The 20674-nt window shown below is 50.7% G+C and overlaps 1 protein-coding gene across 5 annotated transcripts in view; it reads right to left on the bottom strand.

Moving 5' to 3' along the window:
* Positions 1-2685: 2685 nt before the first annotated feature.
* Positions 2686-20674, bottom strand: part of CPNE2 (copine 2) — a 47918-nt gene continuing 29929 nt past the window's right edge. For 3 of the 5 annotated variants that reach the window (XM_065848258.2, XM_065848257.2, XM_071814270.1), the window contains exons 7-15: positions 19631-19720; positions 19288-19386; positions 18115-18201; positions 17647-17706; positions 15146-15279; positions 14310-14364; positions 10120-10171; positions 8835-8968; positions 3275-4224 (exon numbers count right to left, since the gene is read on the bottom strand). In XM_065848258.2, the coding sequence (XP_065704330.1) occupies positions 3805-4224; positions 8835-8968; positions 10120-10171; positions 14310-14364; positions 15146-15279; positions 17647-17706; positions 18115-18201; positions 19288-19386; positions 19631-19720 (1131 nt within the window). In that variant the 3' untranslated portion in view covers positions 3275-3804. The other 2 variants (XM_071814271.1, XM_071814273.1) reach the window with 2 other exon arrangements.

Consider the following 20674-nt stretch of genomic DNA (forward strand, 5'->3'; position numbering starts at 1 on the left):
AAACTCTTGTTCTGAGTGAGTTCAGCGGAGCTGCAGTTGGCTGATCATGCAGAGGCCGTTGCTCTCAGAGCAGCACTTGACAAGTCGTTCAGCTTTACTGCAGCAGTGTCCTGACGAGCATGAATCCAGAGTGGGTGGGATTCCCTGGTTCAGCCAAAGCTTTTTGTGCAGAAGCTGGAGAATTCCACCGGCCTTGGCAGTCAGTGCTTTTTGAAGTTGTATTGGATTTAAGAAACCTTACCTGGGCATAATTATGGGTGGCATGAGCGAGGAGCAGGCTGTGAAAGCTGAAGGACAGTTATCTGAATGTGACGCTAAGCAAGTTGTAAGAGAGCAGCTGAGATAAGAGCAGTGAAAACTGAAAGCCTTTAGTAGGATTCATGCCTCAGCTTGAGTGTTGAACTTTCCCAAAGGCAGCAAGAAGAGTTATGCTCACACTGAAGCTGTCCTTAGCCAAATAGCCTGTCTGTTTGCACAAGCCCATTCCACAATCAGATCTTTACAAACACACTGTAATTCCTCCCCTGTTCTTCTGGGCTGCCTGGCACCTCTTGTGTTTGCTCCGGAGTTGCTCCTGCCTCCTCTCCAGCTACTGTAATTATGGCACTTTCATGTGGAAAATAGCTAGATCTCTTGCTGCCTCCCTAATGCTTTGCTTTTGATGACTTCCATCATACTTAGCTATGGAGTGAAATGGAAGCAGTGCACAAAAAAATGCCTGCTTTTCTTGGACGTTGCATTTGCAAGAGCTGTGAGCAGTTTGAGTGAGAGATGTTGGTGTCCTTCCCTGGCATTAAGCTGGATCAGTAATCTCTTTATAGAGTGGGAATGGCCTGGCCTGGCTGTGAGTACTCTGGGGCCATTTTTTCCTGAGTGATATTTTGCATAATGGCAGTCAAAATGGCTGATTTAGACAGAAATTTGTAGTGGGATTTGGCAGCCAGTTGCGGGTAAATATGGTGGTTGTGGTGGTCCCGTGGCGGCTGCAGCTGAGACCCAGACAAGGTGCTGGTGGTTATGTTGGACCATGCAACGACAGGAGACATAATTCGGTAAAAGCAGGCGTGAGAGCCCCCTGCTTCCTTCTTGTTGCCAAAAGAGCAAAAATAGAGCACTTGGGGGATGCCTTTGGCTCACAGAAGCCTTTGAGTCTGAGTCCCCTCTGCTGTTCTCATGGCTTGGCCCATGTGAGCAAACTGCAGAGCTGTCCCAGCTCATTACTCCAGCTGTTGGTCCCATTTACCTTCTTGCAGTCAGAACCCATCTGTTGTTAAAATACTGAAGTGCACTGAGAGACTCGCTGGGACAGGAGAAGTGCAGGGGATGGAGGATAAATGAAACCTTCTGGAAATGGCAGCTGTGGCAGTAACCTTGCCCTGGGACAGATGTGCTGGAGAGGAACAGCTGGCTCCAGCAATGCTGTCATTCAGTGGTGGAGTTAGATTTTGTTGTTGTTGTTGCGATTTTTTTTTTTTAAGACTGTTCTCTCTTTGCCACGACTGCACAGTGTATGCTTCATCCCCTCCCCAGGGACAGCTTCATAAACTGCTTGTTGTCTGTGTGATAGTTGTTAAAGCTTCAGAGAGGTGTTGAAAAAAAACCCTGACAACCCCCCACAAGCACTCTACCAGCAGAATCACTTACTAGCCAGTGCAGCTGCGTGTGAGGTTTTCTTACGAAAGAAAGGAAAATATTTTTTTCAGAGCCACAGACTTTGATCTGGAGGCTGAGCTGCGTGCAGCATGATTTTTAAATGAGCTGTCCTTCAAAGGCTGCTTCTCCATTCAGAAAAGGGTGGTGGTGGTTTGGTTTTTTTTTGTTTGTTTGTTTTTTCCCCTTCCAGGTGGCTTTGCAAGGCAAATATTTCACGGAGCAGTCCCCAGCAGTCCCCACCTCTCCCAAGGGATGGGGCCTCACCCAGTGCTGTGCTCGGAGCTGACTTGGGGCCTCGCTGTCACCTGTGGTTGCAGGGTTTGGCCCAGCTGTGGGACGGCACGGGGCAGCCTGTGTGCCGGTGACTTGGTGGTTGGTGGCAATGAGCACAGCCAGGAGCACACGTGTGCAAAACCAACCTCCCACCACAAGAGCTTCTGCTAATGAGTGAAGTCAAGTCTACTTGAGTTTGGAATAAGGCTGAACCACTGGTGGTCCCTGCAGTATATTCAGCTTTCTATCTGCCAACTTCAAAAGGCCTTAATCTAGTTAACAACACAAGAAAGCAGCAATTAGCGCTGAAGATGGCACGTTGCTGATGAGCAGCACAAAAGAGCTGCTGGAGAGCAGGATTTCATTACCCAGCCCGCCTTCTCCCAGGCAGCAGGGAGCTTTTGTCGCTTGGAAAAATGTCTAGAGATGAAGCAGCAGTGAACCATGAAGCTCCCTGTGCCACTTTACTGTGGGTTCACTGGTGTTTTCCCAAACCTGCACGTGTGTGTGCACACACCAGCCCCTGCACTTGGCTCCAGGAAGCACCAAGAGCTGACAGGAGGTGAGGGGACACTGCCCTCCCCCAGACACCCAGATTCACCTCGACCTTCACTAAATCGCTGCCGGTAATGGGCTGGGGCTGATCCCAGGGCACAGCGAGCAAAAACACCGAGCACCAAGTGAGCGGCTGGGGCACCAGGACAGCCCACGTCAGGGTGACTCAAACACCAGCACCACTGATGTGCTCCCAGACCTTCCTTTTAAATGTCCAAGTTTCTTTATTAACCTGAGTATAACAAATATAACATGTACACAGTATAAAAATGAACATAGAGCATGACAGAGGTACAACACAGATACATGAACTATACAATGACCAGTTCATTGAATGATAATAATATATCAAGCATTTCATTGCTTGGAAAAAGCAAGTTTTGATTGTAAAAATTGTATCCTGTTCCACTGAAATTATACAAAGTACATTCAATACTGAAAAGAGACTCAACAGAGCAGGACCAGGGCATGGCCTGGCTGCTTAGTGTTACCTTGGGCTGGGACTGTACAAATTCAACCCAGATGCTTCTCTGGGATGAGTTTTAAGAACTTAGCAATTAAATTAAGAAGTACAAAGTGTTTCAGGGAGGGCATCTTCAAAGCATGTGGAACATGCGCTTTCGGTAGGACTGACAGGCTTCGGCAACATGCAGAGGGCGCAGCCTGGCACAGCTCTACGCGGGCTCCGAGTTGATGGGCGGCAGGTTTTGGTGCTTGAAGTACTGCACGACCTGCTGGGGCAGCTCTGCCAGCACAGCTTTGGCCAGGGTTTCCTTGGGGGCCTGCGGGCGAGAAGCAGCAAATGCCGGCCTAAGAATGGCTGTAGTGGAGCGACTGAGCAAACGCGCCTGGGCTGTCGCCAGCTCCAACCTGTGGCATTTAATAAATACCCCCTCAAGTCTACTGGAAGGCAGCATTTTATACACCTGGGATTATTATATTCTATATTACACCTTCCCTCCAGGGGATAATTCACTGGTAGGTTAGGTTAGAAAAAAAACAGGTATTGAGTAACAGCAGGTGAAATGGAAAGACACTGATTAGCTGCAGAAAGAGGGAAGACAAGCACAGGCTGATTTTCTGCATCCTCTGGAAATCCTGTGCCAGCAAGTGCGTCTGACCCAGGGCTGACTCCTGGCTGATCAACATGGGCACAGAACTGCAGCTCATCTTGTTTTTCCCTTCCTTCCTTCCTCAACTATTTCCACTACACAGCAGTGGGTCAGGCAGTGGCAGCAGGAAGCCACCCTGCAGAGGGGACATGTGCATGGCTGGTCCCAGCTCTGCCCCTTTCTACAGACACTGGGAAGGGACCAGGGGGGCTCAGGTCCATGCCAGAGCATCACCAAGGGATGTGGAGTTCAGGGACGGGGTAAAGCAGGCGGGTGCCTGCCCTCTACCTCTTGCCTCTGTCTGCCTCTTCTGGGGTTGCTCCACATCCAGGGTCATTCCCAGGCTTGGGACCCCATTTCTGCCCGTGATCCCCTCCCTGCTGCCCACACTCACGTTGCGGAAGTCCCGGAAGGGCACGAACTGGACGATGTCGCGCACGGCCTCCTCGCCCGTGTAGGAGCGCAGCACCCGGCTGTCCCCGTCCAGGAACTCCATGGCGGCGAAGTCAGCATTGCCCACTCCCACGATGATGATGGACATGGGCAGCTTGGACGCCTGCACCACAGCGTGTCTCGTCTCATCCATGTCGCTGATTACCCCGTCCGTGATGATGAGGAGGATGAAGTATTGCTGTGGATGGGAGGGTGGAGGGTCAGTGGGATGCCAGGGCACCCTCGCACTGCAGACAGAGCCTATGGGGTGTGAGCCGCCAAGATGCTCCACACATCAGGGGGAGGCAGGTCCCCCGAGGATTTGGGAGCACAAAGTTCACCACTTTATGGGACAGTTGGCATAACCCCCTTTAGCAGCACCTAAAAACTTCAGGTGCTTCCATTCCCCGTTTTTTGCACGATCATAACCAAACAGCAAACCAACTCCCACTCCAAAGTATTTTGCTGATTTACTGTACCTAATGATGGAAAAAAAAAATAAAAAACCCAAACCTGTGCAGAGCTTCTGTGTCACAACCAGCAGGAGTTTGGGGCCAAGATACAAGACCAGCTGGGAAATGTGGGGCACGTTTTGGGGTGGGCCCCATCAACATGTCCCTGCACCGATGGGGAGCATCTCCCGCATCCCAGCGCTGGGCTGTGGGCAGGGGGACCTGTCCCATACTCAAGGCTTGTCCGTCTCCCATACAAAGCCATGGGGCTTGGCAGCACCAAGTGGGGATGCAGAGAGTACCCCAATCTGGGGGGATGCCAGAGCAGCAGCTTTAGCACCCAGTCCCCCTCCCTTGGGGAAAGGAGAGCAATGGGACCAGTCCTGCACAACTGGGTGAGGACAGATGGACAGACAAACAGACCATCCTTCTGGACTTAGCAAATCTGTGGCATGTGGAAAGTAATGGTTCCATTTTGCAAGTTCCACAGCTTGCATGTGTTGGAGAAATGACGAAAACAAGCACTTAAGCACATTAAAGCCCTTTGTTCCTCTCCTCATTCTTTCCATTTCCTCTGAAAACCACTAACAAAGCCATCCTGGAAAAGCAAGAGAGGGAGTGCAGCCCTAAGCCCATTTTCTTGGTCTTCCTCCAGCCCACATCTCCTGAAGCCTTCCGTAAGCATCACCTTCCCGCCACACTTCCCAGTGCTAAACTCCAAGTACAAACAAGGCTGAGTCGAGCTTCAACACAACCTGAGGATGCGGGTGAGGAGGTTTTCCCAAACCAGGCTGGCTGCCAGCCCCTTCCCCACCCCAACCTCTTTCGATGCATTAGCCCTGCCACAGAGCACTGCCCAGGGTTTAGTTTTTCCCTAAATCTGAACTTTTCAGAGCAAATCATGGAGAGACATAGATCTGAAGGGCACACACCCCAACATCTAAGTCTGGAGGGTAAGACTAAACTCCAGGAGAAGACCTGCATGCTCCTCCATGGTGTGCAGCACCGGTTGTCACTGGAAGCAGGACAAGTGACTGGGGCCTGACCCTGCTGTGAACCAGTATGGGAAGAACAGTAAAACCAAAGTAGAGCAGCTGATAATGGGAATGACTTTAAGCCGATTCCTCTCCTGGTCTCTCTGTGGGGTCAAGAAGAAGAAACCCCCAAAGGACTATTTCCCTTTGTTCCTTTTTCCTGTGAAATCCATAACGAGATCAGAGGAAAATGCAGGAAAAGAGGGGGGAGCAGAGCTCATCAAATGTTTATCGTTACATGTTTCAGAGGCCAAGTGGAATAAGAGCCGATGCTGGGGGTCAGCCTCAAAGCCTGGGGGGCTCTAGGGGAAAAGCTCATGGAGAGCATCATTCCTAGCAAGGGAGCAGCGGTGGGAGATGCCCCAAGGAGCGATGACAATTTTGGTGGTGTCAGTAAATGGCAGCGGGGCAGGGGTGCTGGTGGCACCTCTGGGCTCCATCCGCAGTCCCCAGCCGAGGTGACATCTCTGCAGAGCCACTGCAGCAGGGACCAGGCTGGTCCCACGGCCGGATTCCCCGGGCTGGGGTCTCCACCCCACCCAGCAGCACCTTCCCCCTTTCTCCTCTTTTTCTTGTTAAAATGGCCGATCTCTGAAGGGGGATGATTCCTGATCGTTTGCTAACGATATCAGCAATTAGGCTCACGGTATGAGCAGGACTTGAAGGGATTAAGCAGCATTAAACAGCATGTGGTAAGAAAAGGGGAGGTTTGGATGCAGGGACCCTGCTGGAAAGGTGTGTTTTAATTCCCCAAAGCTTATTAATCTTTCCCCGAGAGTCAAATCGTGTAATCCCTCTGCGTCTCTCCCCCGATCCCGACACATTTTAGTCGTCCCATCCCTTAAGAGCCAACAGCTCCAGTGTTTGTGATCCGCGTTGCCATGGAAAAACTACGAGGCTTCTGTTTTTGTTTGAAATGTTGGGAGCAAGCGAGAGCGGGAGGAGGAGGAGGGCAGGTGCAGGCGGCCACTAAAGCCGGCAGCATCAGGGGTGGCTTTGCCGCATACGTTGAAGATGGGATGGAAGAGGAGAAGACCCTGGGGGAGCAAGATCCCTCATCAATAACAGTTAGTGCTTCCAGAAAAAAGAAGACCGAGCCAACCCAGTGCTTCTGACTGCACTGTTAGTGCCCATTATTGAAAATCTCCCTTGATTAAACTATTAGCGCCAACGGAGGGGTGCAATTTGCATATGATTAGTGCCTCTGCTCAGTGCGGAGCCTGTGGGCTTCTCCCTCCCCCACTGACGCCGAGAGAAAATGGAAAAATGAGGAGCAACCTGGATTCATGCTGAATTAAACCAAAATCAGTATTTCCTTGTGCCCACAGCTGCAAAAAGCAACAGTGCTCAAGGCAAGGCCAGAAAAGGGCTCCTTGAGGAGGAGGTTCCAGGTGTGACCCAGCTCTGCTCCAGCAGGACTCAGAAAAGCTTTTCCCCCGTGGCAGCTCCTGCCTCACGTGCTGATGCCCAAGCTGAGCAGCTCTTGGCCAGCAAAACCCAGGGGCCAGACCTGTGACCTCCGCGGGCAGCCTGCTGCCACGGGGAGCCAAGTGAGCTCCATCTCATAGTCTTCAGATGTACTTTACAGCCCTAAGAGGACACCTCGGTCACCACCGGCAAGGCTGGACCCACAGCTGCAGCTCCTGGCACCCACGGGCATCCCCTCAATCACCAGCCTTGTCTCCCCAAACCACGTAAGCACCGGCTTCCTCATGGCCTGGCACACCCAAGCCAGTTGTACGAGCCTCCTGCACTAACGAGCAGCTTTTTGACATATGGATGTGAACGGTCTGATGGACTAATTATCGGGACTGTCCAGGACAGCCGAGCAGCTGCATGGGAACCCGAAGCCTGGCCCTGAGCCTGCTGCTTGTCCAAGTGGCGTGAAAAGCAATGATCAAACCAAACCACAGAATCACAGAACAGTCTGGATTGGAAGGGACCTTCAAAGGCCATCTAGTCCAACCCCCCTGCAATGAGCATGGACATCTTCATCTAGACCATATTGAACCATCCCATGGTTTTCTGCCATTCCCCCTCAAATATAAACAGCTGTCCGAAGGAGAAGAGCAGAAAGGTCTTCTCCTGGCAAAAGGTTTGGATTCAGCCATCAGACACACTGGACACATCGTGCTTTACACCACAGCACAGGTTCACTCACTCCTGCTGTTTGCCAGGCTGGATATGCACGCCCAGATCTCCCCAGGAGATCTTCATGGAGGAGAGGGAGATGCTTCCTCCAAGTGTTTGTTGTGTGTCGAAGGGAAATAAGCCAAAGTTTCAAGTCATGCTCAACCTCTTCATGTTTCCCACCCATGTGATGGCAGCAGGATCACTGTCCCAGTGCCCCCCAGGGACCCCAGAACCATCTGGTCTGTCCTGACAGCAAGAACCACGCTCCTCAGGACTATCATTCCCCACTTATCCATAAGGACAGAGGTTGCCTCCTCAGAGCAAAGCCCCTTGGACCTCAGCAGAGGATGCTGCAGGAAAAAAATCAGGAGAGAACCAACTTGTCCTTTCCTGTCTCCTGTCAGCTGCTGCCTGGCACGTGTCAGGGACTCCTGAGCCCGAGCTCACGCTGGTGCAGTGGTGAATGGCCCCAATGGTTGGGTCTGCCACAAGCACACCCCGTCCCCCTTTGGACCCTCAGTCCCCAGCCCTGGACACTGTCCCGTGCAGTCTCAGCTTCCTGATTCCACTGCACACTGCTCTGCTGGATATCTGTCACCCAGTCATTCCTGGGGGCCTCACAGGCCTTCCTCATAAGAATTAGGGAGAAATCAATCACTTTTTCACCAGTCATGATTTGACATATCTCTGATATTTCCAGTTCCCAAAAGGTCCCAGCCTTTCTGCTTCTTGTACGGGAACTGCTCCACAATGCTGAATGTCTTGGCCAACTCTCTCACTACCATTACCGGGGCTGTTTAATCCTCTTTGAGATAAGAGGATCAACATTTAAGACAGTGCTCAAAACCTTTGTATAAATCCAAGGGATGCCCACCTCATGGCATCTCCCACCTTCATCTCAGTTCTTTCCCCAACAATTTCTGACTTTCCACAGCTGCAGTTTTGTTGACTGTTGTCAAGCTCTTGAGTTATTTTTTCTTCCTAAGAAGCATCTGCGATGACTCGACATTCTCTGTCTGAAGTGACAACAGCCAACTGAGAGCCCGCAGCTGCAGGGACCCCACGGATGGTCCTGGTAGGAGAACCCTGCCCGCAGCAAAGGGAAAGACATGAAACCAAGCTTAGGCTTTGCCTTCCCTGGCCCAAAGTCATCAGGATTGCCATCACATCATTGGATCTTACGGACTTACAGATGCAGCCTCCTGTTGGGTGGCCTGAGCCGCAAAGCGAGCCACGTGGTTGACGATGGGGGAGAAGTTGGTGGGTCCATAGAAGCGGATATGGGGCAGGCAGGCTGAGTACGCTTGGACAATGCCCTCCACACCTTCAAGGAAAGCAGAGGAGTCAGGCATTACAATGTGCCAAAGCCCAGGCCCACCACAAGTCCAATTAAGCATCATTGGCTAACGCTGCCGTGGGAGCTGAAGTTGGACATATATTTTTTTTCCCCCAGACTCATCCAGCTCCACAAGTTTCATCCACCTCAACTCAAATTTTCTAAAACCAGGGTTTTTCTTTTAGTCACTTCATAGCGGATGCTCTTCTGGGGTAAGAGAGCCCTCGTAGTGCCCACAGTCAAAGGCAGCTTTCCTGGCATTTCTGCAGAAATCTCAGAATCAGCCAAAGAGGAGGAGCAAGAAGAAAAGCAGCTCCTGGTGTCCGAGCATAGCCAAGAACTGGACAGACATGGAGCAGAGAGAAGCAAAACAATCCCAGAAGCACTCTCAGAGCTCCCAAACTGTGTTAGGGACCCACAGGTCATTGGAGACCCTTCTGGTTCTGCTACACCAGAAAGGGTGCACAGGTGTGTAATTCAAAGATGACTAAATCCACAATTAATCAGCTGACAATCCATTCTTTGGGAAAGAATTATCACTGGTAAGAGCTGCAGGACGGTGGCTTCTGTACCCTGTAACACGCGCAATAAATGCCTTTTCAGCTACCGGAGAGGGACTGAACGAAGCAAAGGCAGCAGAAAAACAGATGTTCACAGCAACCTTTCATGAACCAGCAAGCAAGGTTTGGAGGCTGCCCGAGCCCTCGTTTTGCTGGGGTAAAGCAGAAGTCAAGCCAGACGATACCACTCAGTATTTGAGCAGCTTTTCAGCCACGACTGGGATCAGCTCTCAGCTGCCACAGGAAGCGTGAACCCTGAACTCCCCATCTGCTAACCAGGCCTGGTGTTTCTTGTAGGCTTGCTGGAGGAGCAGACACTGGTCTGGACACATCAGCACAAAGGCAGATATTACCCTGTCTAAATCCAGCTGCATTTTACCCTGGGTCTTCCTACACACTCCTGAATTTTCACCACTTTCTTCTGAATGCACCCCTAGCACTTGCTGTGCTACACTGTTCATGTTTGTCTCTGAACAAACCTTGAAAAATTCCTGAGATGAGATATTGGAGAAATGCAGAGGAAAGGAAAGAAGACACTGAAGGCATCTAAGCAGGGTTAAAGACTTGGTAGATGCTTACCTGAACAGAATGGGTTCGTGGGATTGAAGTTAATCGCAAACTCATGGGATACCTGTGGAGACAAAAAGACCCAGATTAACACGGGGGGCCAGTGCAGGGCGGGATGCTCACTATCAGTTTAGCTGATGCTGCAAAGCTGGTTTGGGTCTGATGCTGCCCCGGGGCAGGAGCCGGTGGTGGCAGAGGTTCTGGTCCATTCTGCTGGGTCCACAGCACCTCCCAGCCCTCTGCTGTCCAAACACTAAGGAGCAGCAAATGCAAACGTGGTCGGGGTTGAGCAGTGTCTGAGGATGGACCGGTTCCAATAGTCAGTGGAGCAATTTCATGGCCAATCATGGAGCCACCAGAAATTATCAAATCACACATTCTTCTACAGCTATCAAAGCAGATTTGTCCGCACAGCTTTCCCACCGGCCGCCCAGAGGCAAAGCGTGCAGGAGGGATGCTCTCAGGCAGCAGGGCCACCTCACCAGTCACCAGGAGAAACTGCTTCATCCTGTGGCAGGTTATAAAGGGGGGAAACTCAACATCACAGGGAGCCCCAGTTCTGCCACTTCCAGCACCTCTGAAAGTTGAAGGGGGTGATCTGGGCTTTCAGGCCACCAGCTCAAGGGCTCTGAAACAAAAAGCTCCACTCTGTTTGTGTCAGAGTTACAAAACAAGGATATTTTCTCCTTCTCAGAAGGGTGGTGGTTTGCTGAGCTTCTCAGCCAGGGGATCGCTTCGGGACATGTGTATTCATAACGCTGGCAAAACGACTGTCCTTTAAAACGCTGTGTGAAGCAGAAGTCCTCCTGAGACTGCAAAAGCAACACGCATCTGATTCAGACTTTCCAATTATACTGGGCATTGTGTCGAAAGCAGCAAAAACTATTTTTGCAAGAGGCTGTGGGGTGGGAAAAAGCAACCAAACAAAAGTAGGTCAACCAAAAGTCCTCCCTGTGCTGCAAAGCTGAGGAGCTGTCAGACCGGCGGACGTCAACAGCCTGCTTGGGTCTCTCCGTGCCTGTAGAGCGCAACCAGTAAACCCAGGATTGGACACCCAGGCTGAAACACATGACTGTGTTTTGCATACGCCCTTTCTCGTAGAAGCCTCAATTTTGGGCAGTATATCCAAATGCAAATTTCTCGATTTTCAGTTGTAAAGGGTTCATTTTTTTTTTTTTTTTAGATGTCAAAAATTCTGCCATACAAGTATTTATAGACAAAGCAAGCAAAAATAATTCCATGTTTTGCACTGCAAAAGAGGGGTTTCTCTTTCTTTTAAGCAGCAACAAAATGGTTTGGAGATGTGTTCTTCACTGTCTACAGAGCGGACTCCCTGTGTGGCAGAAGTGTTGCAAAACCTCCTCTGGGGTTTTTACAGATTATATATATATACGCACACACACACACACACACATATATATATATATGCATGCTAGAAAATTCAACAGGAGGGCTTCAAAATAACAAAACAAAAAAAAATCTAATTCCCTCTCCAGCTTGTACTTTGAAAAACAGTTTCTGTGGAGTCCAATTAAATGTATATGGAGACAACACCATCAGACTAGAGATAAGGAAGAAATTTTTTTACACTGAGGATGGTGAAACACTGGCCCATGTCACCCAGAGAGGTGGTGGGTTCCCCATTCCTGGAGACATCCCAGGCCAGGCTGGACGGGGCTCTGAGCAACCTGATCTGGTGAAGATGTCCCTGCTCATGGCAGGGGTGGCACTGGATGAGCTTTGAAGGTCCCTTCAACCCAAACTACTCTGCGATCTATGATTCTATCTCGTAAACCCAGAGCAACTGGTGGGGCTCCAATGTTACACATCACCCTCTCCACTGCTGCCTTGCCTTTGCTCATCCCCCAGAAACCACTACCCATCTGCTTCACTCTCCTGTTCCCTATTGGGAAACCGCTTGAGGCTCTGTACAGAGCTGTTACATGGCAAGATGTTCTTTGACATTTCCAATGAGACTTTTGTGTGCAAAACATCTCGCTCCAATGGGCGCCTGGGAAGCGTTTGGGGAGCCATGGCAACCAGAGCACAAAGTGCCATTTATACAATTCTTATCTCTTAACGATCTTCCCCATTTTCACTCCGGTCTGCGGGTACAACAGCCACCCTTCGTCATGTCCCCCGGGGAGTACCACCAGCCACGCTGCTCCCCGCCGCAACACAGAGCATGGGTTTCAATGAAGAACAGCTGCTTTGGCTTTGAAATTACCCAGCGACCCTCGATGGCCAAAAAATCTTCAAGGAGTGAGCTGAGACAGTGATGCACAGACCCCGCGGGCCAGGAGAGACAGGGAGGGACAAAGCTCCAGGCTGGAGCGGTGCAGGGTGGTGCACGGGGAATGTCCCCACCGCTCACGTGAGACAACTGACAGGTCACTCTGAGACAAGCATCTGGGGAAGGAGAGGTGCTCTCTGCCGGGGTTTACATGGGCTTAGACATCATTCTGGGGGAAAACGAGGTGTTTTTACCCCTGTAGTGCTTACAGAGCATTCCCAGGCCCACAGGAGCAGCAGAAAATATTTCTGCAGCAGGAGGCAGCTGTGGGGTGGGCAGAGGAGGGAGCATCATCTCTCTGCCCCGCAGCCCCAGGCAGCATCCTTGACCTGGCACCCGCCTCTGGCCTTGCAGGAAGGGCCATTTCCAGCCCAGCGATGCTTTCCCATGGGCACTGACCTGTGCACATCAGCAGCAGGGCAGGATGCTCGCCGTGACGATTCACCCGTTCCCCCAGCAGCCCAAGCCCTTGTACCCTTTCCATCCCCACTGTGTTTTCCATTCCCGTTCTTCTCCACAGTTAATAAAATGGCAGCTGGCTGTTAGTACTTGGAAGCTGCCTACCAAGATTTTCCCACCGAAAGTGGTGAAGTGACAGACCAGAGACATTTGCTGGCCAAGGAGGATGAATCAGCTCCAAAGTGCACACAGAGGGATCTCCTCCTGTGGCTGGCAAATAGCGAGATCTCCCACTTGAGTCACATGAATTTTGGCTGCTGGGAATGCAGAGCAAAGCACAAAGCTGGAGCTAGCAGGACATCCTCAGCCTCGAGGGCTGGCAGCCATGAGCTTCCCAGCCCAATTCACGGCTGCTCATGACTTGCGTGCCCTGCTGCGCTCAGCCCAAAGCAAAGCTCCCCTCCCAAAGAACATAAAAGGCTCACTGAGACTCAACCCCAGCCCAAAGCTGGGGACCTCTCAGAACCAGCAAGCAGAAAGAAAATGCACATTAAGAGCATGAGCAAAGGGCAGCCAAAAGACGCAGCCAGTCATGAAAGATGGTAGTGTCTCAGTGCATCTTCCCAGCCCTGAGAAGGTGTGCCCCATAAGCCAGCGTGGGCTGCAGGAGCAGCCCCAACCCCTGCCCACCTGATGAGCAAGATCATAAAATGATAGAATTATTTTCATTGGAAGAGACCCTCAAGATCATCGAGTTCAACCATTAACCCAACACTGTCACTGAACCACATCCCTAAGAACCTCATCTGTGGGTCTTTTAAACCCCTCCAGGGATGGTGACTCCACCACTGCCCTGGGCAGCCTGCTCCAGTGCCTGACAACCTTTTCCAGGAAGAAATTTTTCCTGATATCAAATCTAAACCTCCCCTGGTGCAATTTGAGGCCATTTTGTCTCATCCTATCACTTGTTACTTGTGAGAAGAGCTCCAGCTCATACCCTTGCAGGACCAGGGTGTCTTTAACCCTTTCAGCAGCTAATACCAACAAAAAATCAAGGTGGTTTTTGGGAAAACCCCTCTGCTCCCATCCTTGCAGGCTCTGCCCATGTAACATCATGTTGAGGCTACCCAGCTCCCAGCCCCCTTCCAGGCTTTGCCGCTGTCTGACACATTCAGCCAGAGGCCCTTTCCCTTGCCCAGAATTGTTCCTGCCTTCTGCCAAGGAAATGAATCAACGCTTGGCTCTGCCCACCAATGCCAGGGAGCTGCTGCTTTCATGCCAGCTTAGCAGGGATGGTCAGGCTGCCCAGGCCCCGTCCCTGTCTCACTGCCTACGCACACTGCCACATCTCACTGTCCTCCAGCTGAAATCCCATATATCCCTTCATTCTCCTTCTGCCCAACAGCTTTTTCCCAACCAAGACAGCCGGGAAGCCCCGGCACCTCCGCTCCTGCCCAGGCAATATCAGGACAAGCACAGCTCAAATGTGCAGATAGCCACAACACTTCACCTTCCAGTCCGGCGGGAGCTGGGCACCAAATCCCAGAGCAGGAAACATCTTGTCTCTAAAAGAGAGGAAGAAAAACATATGGGTGTATTTACACACACAAAGCAGGCTTGCACAGCTCTGGGTACGGCCTCACCATGCTACCAGCTGCCCAACACCCAGCTACAGTGACAGCACCAGCTAAAAAGGGTTCTAGCCTCCCTTTCTCCAAAAACAACACTCTATCTTTAAAAATAATGAGAGCTGAACAGAGAGAGAATAGATGTTCGCCTCTGGTTTTTGATCTTTAGAGAAAAGAAGAGCCCAGCTTTGTTTAATCACCCACAGGGATCAGGAGCACCCTCTTGCCCAAACACCTGAGTCCCTTGCAGACATGTAACCTTGGAGATTTAAAAAAAAAAAAAAAAAAGTATCCATTTTGGCAACAAAAGCCAGCACGGTGAGATGTCTAAGTTGCTGTTTTTCAGTGTGGTACACCTCAGGGTGATGGGGAGCAGGGCAGCCTGGCAGTGCAGCTGCCAAGAGCAGATACCAGCAAGCTGAGGGCATCTGCCTCTGCGCCAAGCGGCTGCTCTCCAGCTGCTCCACCACTAACGCACCCTTCCTCTCAACAGCAGCGATGGCAGGCGAGGAGAACCCCCATCCTTACCCCCCCTCCTCCTCCTGCATCCCAACAACGTGCATGGCAATTTTTTCCCAAGAAGCTTTTCAAAAGCAAAGTATCATTTAGCCATGGGTTTGCAGATGGAAAATCAAGGCACAGGCATCTCAGCAGCCCCTTGGGAAGCCAGGGAGGCATCTGCAAAATGGGGGTGGAGGCAGAAGGGCACAGTGCTTACGTGTCATAGTCCTGGATGATCTGACCGACAGCCCAGATGGCCGACAAGTACTCGTTTGTCCCCATGGGGTTGATATAGTGCAAAGAGGAGGGGTCTCGTGGGTTCCCGTTGGAGGCTGTGAAGTCAATCCCAACCTGAGAGGACAAGAGAGAAGCACAGACCCATCCTCTGTTAGCAGACACCACCACAGACCTGGCCACCAAGCCTCTATTGCCTTTGAGGTCCACACACAGTCCCATCAAGACTCAAACCTCAAACTCCTGAAAAAGTTTAACAAAATCCAGATCTTCACCTTCCCTAAAAAAAAAAAGCCGATTAAATACCAGGTTAGGTAAAGCCATTCACTATTACACCTGCATTTTTCACCAGCAAGCACCACATAAGGCGTCCCAAAGCAGCCCCTGCCCCTGGGGCAATCCACCACCATCTCCAGCTCAGGAGCCTCACTGCGCATCTCCCAGGCATTAAGCTCAGGAAATGAGTAGCCCCATGGATGCCAAAGCAGCCAGGGCTGCCTGGGCATTTGGATCTCAAGGTCTTTGACCAGAGTCACAACCCTGAGCAGATCTTCCCCTGCAGCTGCTCTTCACCGGGCTTCCCTAGAGACCAATATATGCTGAGCTCTCAGGGGACTTCATCAGCAAGGCACTCAGTTTCCTCCCTCCTCAATTAGGCTTTCTATTTAAAGACATTTGTAGAAATGCCTACCTCAGACCCAGTAAAATCTGGCCAGAATAGGCGAGATGTGGAGCCACCCAATTTGAAATGACTGGGAAGGCGGAGCAGGGAAGAGGTGAGCAGGCGGCGTGACTGCACTCGCCTTGTTTGCTCAGCAAACAGGCAAAACCCAAAATAACTCTGCCAGCTAAACTGAGCTCGGGATTCATGAGGGATTTTTGCTTCACATTTGTAATGGGAGAAGATGAACTGTGATTTGGCTGAGAAGGGATCTTGGCCTGGCTGGGGCAAGAAGATGTCACAGCCCAGGAAATGCCACCATCCTCTGGCTGGTAAGACAGGTTTGGCAGGACAAGGGGATGTGGTTTTAAACTGGAAGAAGGTAGGTTTAGACTTGAGATAAGGGAGAAATGTTGCACAGTAAAGGTGGTGGGACACTGGAAGAGGTTGCTCAGAGAAGCTGTGGATGCCCCATCACTGGAAGTGAGCAACATGATCTAGTAAAAGATGTTCCTGCCCTTGGCACAGGGGTTGGATTGCTGACCTTCAAAGGTCCCTTCCAAACCAAACCATCCTACGATTCCATGAAAATCCAGCTTCTTCACCAAGCAACCTTACAGCCTCACCAACCTGCAGTTCACAGCTGTGACACCCACACCCGTGCACAGTCAGAGAGCAAGAGGGAAACTGAGGCACGGGGAAGGGGCTCAGTGGAGTCAGCTGGACACGTGCCTGGCTCGTGCAAGCACCGTCACCAAGAGCAGCGCTCGGGCAACAAACTTCCGAGGGATGCAGCTGGTCTGCCTCTCACACGAGGCAAGCATCCAGGCATGATGCTCCTCATCTCTGCAGCCTCAGCTCTTCTCTCCCCATCAATTCCGTTGGTGGGGAAGACACCAGAGGCTTTTCCAAATCGCAGGGGTGAGTGCAACAGTATCTTCCTCCTGGATTGGGCATTTCTGTGGAGTGTTGCACCCATTGCAAACCCACACGGGTTTTTGGACCAAAAAAGTCTTGGGCAGGGGAGGAACCCTACAACAACCAGCATATATTTAGATGGAGGGAGGAGATTTCTGCATTCAAGCCTAATTGATACAAGAGCTCTGTGCTACGAATAAACTTAACGATTTTTCTCCTCTATTCACTCACCAGCACCAAGACCTTAGCACACAGCGGCAGATCGGCACACAAAAAGCTCTCCCAATCACTCCAGTTCCTATGGCAACTCTTTCTCCTTCTCCTACTCTCCCCCCATCATGTTTTTCAGACGAAACAACAAAATACAAACTGAAATACTGCAAGTGCCTGCAGATCTCCAGATACTGCACCAGAAAAGTTTGCAGAAATTGAAAACCCCACTTCTGTGTTGTGGTGGTTTCACTTGGGCTTGTAATGTCCTCATTCAGTTACTCTTGACATGGTCCATCTTGAAAGAAGGTGGAAATACCAGTAAAAATGCAGAAAACCATCTCATTAACAGCCCAAGCCTCTCAGTTGGCTTCAAAACAAGGAGAACTTCCGTAAAAAAATGGAGGGTGGTTAAACCCTGCGATGGAGAGAGACATCAGTGACATTTTGTAAAGGGTCAGAAGGTCTTTGTGGAAGTCTGACCTTCAGCTGAAGTCTAGCCAGCTACCTCCATCCTGCTGGATGCACCTGAGCATGGTTGTAGTGACCACCAAAGCCCCAAAACCCCATGGTTTAACAGCACAAGGCAGCTCCTCATTGCCATGAAAACCCACCCAAGCTGATGCCAAATCTCACACAGAACCTTCCTCCCCAGTTTTGACCATTACATACATGTTACTGTCAAAAGTCCTTACGGTAAACATCAGCTGGCAGCCTCCCAGGATGTAGTCCAGGAAGGAGAAATCTCTGGTTATCTGAAAGAAAAACAATCAAACAAAAAATTGTTTCATCAGATCACGTGGTGCAGGAAAAGCTCTGTCAGCAATCTCCCTGCTGTGCTGCTGCCATATGAAGGGAGGACTTCACCAACACCTCAGGTCAGAAGAAGGACCTCTCCCACCCGCACCTAACTCCGTGTCCCCAAGGAGACACCAAGCAGTTGGTAGGCGTCCACAGCCTGGGCTTCGTGCAGATGCTGCCCATGTTGAACACCACCACCAGCAATTCGCTACGTCACATGCTCCAAGTAGAGAGAAACCAAGCAGAATGGAGATCCCACTTCTCTCCATGCGTTGCAGATCCTGCGCTTGGAAAAGCAAGGCAGCTTGGGAAGACCTGAGCTCAATGAGGAGCAGAAGGAAACATCCCAGTATCATACTCACTTTGCAGGACTTGACAATGATGATCCCAGAGTTCTTGTAATTCTTTTTCTTTTTCTGCTTTTTGGGGTTAATGCACTCTAGCTCAAGCTGTAACAGATGAGAGACAGACACCGGTGTGAGAGCTGGGCAGATGCCACCAGCGGCCACATCCTGCGGGCACCCTCCCTCCACAGGTTTCAAAGTTCCTAAGAGATTCATATAAATGAATCACGGAAAGCTACTAGTATTTAGTGACGGGAATGGCGGCGCAGGACCTGCTTGGGAAGGGGCTGCTTTTCCTTCCCAGGGGCTTTCGCCGTGCCCAGGACCTGCTGTGTGGCAGCTGAGACAACTCAACCAGGCTATGGGGGTCTACGGGATGGGACAGGGGCAAACAGGATGGGACTGGTCAAATACACAAACAATTAGGACAGGCCACCACCTTTACTCAAAAGTTCTGGGAAAATACAAGTACTTTTGAATACTCAGAAAATTGCTGCAGTTTTGGGGGGTTGTTTGTTTGTTTGTTTGTTTTTTGTTGTGGTTGGTTGGTTTTTTTTTTTTTTTTTTTTTTTTTTTTTTTTTTTTTTAATCTAAAACTGCATAAAAACTCTTGTCCAAGAAACAAGTTTACACGTGGGTTGGGCTGGACAGGGGGAGCACAAAGAGAAAGTTGTGTCCACTCTTACAGCTGCAGAAATATGGGAACATTTAAATACTAAAACCCTTAAGTTTCCTGAATGTAAATGTTACATTTCACAGACTGAACAAAACCAAAACACAGATATTTTGACAAAATTTTGGCCAGCACTCCAGGGGGAAGCCAGGGACACCTTTGGCCACAAAACCAGTACAGAGTTGCACAGGGACTGGTGCTCCTGGGGACCAGGCTGCCCCTGCTGCAGATGCAGCCCCACCTGACCCCCAGAATCAAAGGACACCCCCCAAATCACAGGTGCTGCTTCAAACATTCAGCAGAGCTTGATTTTCAGCCCAGACTGCCTTAGCTTCATCTCTAGCTCAGATGCTTTATCTACAAGCGTGGTCATTCATGGTCGGGGTGGGAGAATAAAGGAGGTTGGACTTGGTTTCTTCTTGGCACAGGCTGAGGGTCTCAGTGAAGGTACCAAAATCCACCACCAGCTCCGAGAAGACCCTTCCTTGTTTTTTCCCCAAAAGCACGTCAGCACTTACCGGAAAGGCATCTTGGGCTTCGCACATCCTGGCCACCGAGGTCTGAAACTCCCCGATGAAGTCATGTCCCCCATCACTGTCGTAATCGTAACACATCACCTGGGGCAGAACAAGCACAAACCAGCCTCAGACGCAGCAGCTATGTCCTGAGGGAAGACCTGTCAAAGTTCCCAACCTCTCCTGTTGGAGAACCCAAACAGGGGTCTTTTTGTAATGTTTTATGGGTGGTTCTGGTTTAGTTTGTTCGGGGATTCTTTGATAAACAAGCCATAAGGTTTTAGACATGTAACAATTGATCCTGAAGACCGACCACCACGGCACAAGCCAAAGGGCCCACCGTTACCTTTATCAGCTTCTCCACATCTCCATCGCACAGTGACACCAAAGGCACAGTGAACGGCTTCCAGATGGGGTCCAGCGTGTACTTGATCACCTGCGGGGTGAGAAGGGAGGGACACCATCACGACGGGTACATCTGCAGGGGAAGACTGGCACAAAGCAGAGGCACGTCTCCAAGAGTCACCCTGGACCAGGTGCTCAGTGGGGCAGGCCAGGCAAGCTGCAGAAAGCCCCAACCCAGCCCTCTTGTGCCTCCTTACCTTAGACAGAGCAGCTCCCCAGATACTGCTTCTCAGACTGTAGCAAACATGAATTACAACAGATTCATTTGCCACCTCCAGAGTCAATTAAACAATTAAACAAACCTGTTTGAGGAAACAGCCACACGTGGGCACAACCATGCCTACAGCATGCACAACCACTTACCCCACAGTTCAATGCCAGCAGCTACTATTTTTTACAATGAGGGAGGTAAAATACTGCCACAGGTTGCCCGGAGAGGTGGTGGATGCCCCATCCCTGGAGACACCCCAAGCCAGGCTGGACGGCGCTCTGAGCAACCTGATCTGGGTGGAGATGTCCCTGCTCATGGCAAGGGTTGGACTAGACCACAGAATCACAAAATGTCTTGAGTTGTAAAGGACCCACAAGGATCATTGAGTCCAACTCCTGTCCCTGCACATGGCAGCCCCATGGTTCACACCATATGTCTGAAGGTGCTGTCTCTTCTCGAATACTGTCAGACAGGTTTTGAAGGTCCCTTTCCAACCCAAACTATTCTGATTCTATGATTCTATGGTTCTATTTATGCCCTCTGCACCCCATTGCTTGCATCCTACTCATTGTTTACTCCCCCTCAGCACCCCAGCGCAGCCCACATCCATCTGGGGTCTGACCACCAAGAAGATGGAGCAGTGGGATGCCGCAACCAACCTAGAAAGCCAAACAGCCCTGGGCACCTCCAGCTTTCTTGCCTCATCTGCATAACATCTGCTGCCCAAGTTGGAGAGAAATATTAATTGATGCTTTTTGACATTTCCTGAGAGGA

Source organism: Patagioenas fasciata, chromosome 13 (assembly GCF_037038585.1).
Source record: "Patagioenas fasciata isolate bPatFas1 chromosome 13, bPatFas1.hap1, whole genome shotgun sequence".
NCBI classification, from domain to species: domain Eukaryota; kingdom Metazoa; phylum Chordata; class Aves; order Columbiformes; family Columbidae; genus Patagioenas; species Patagioenas fasciata.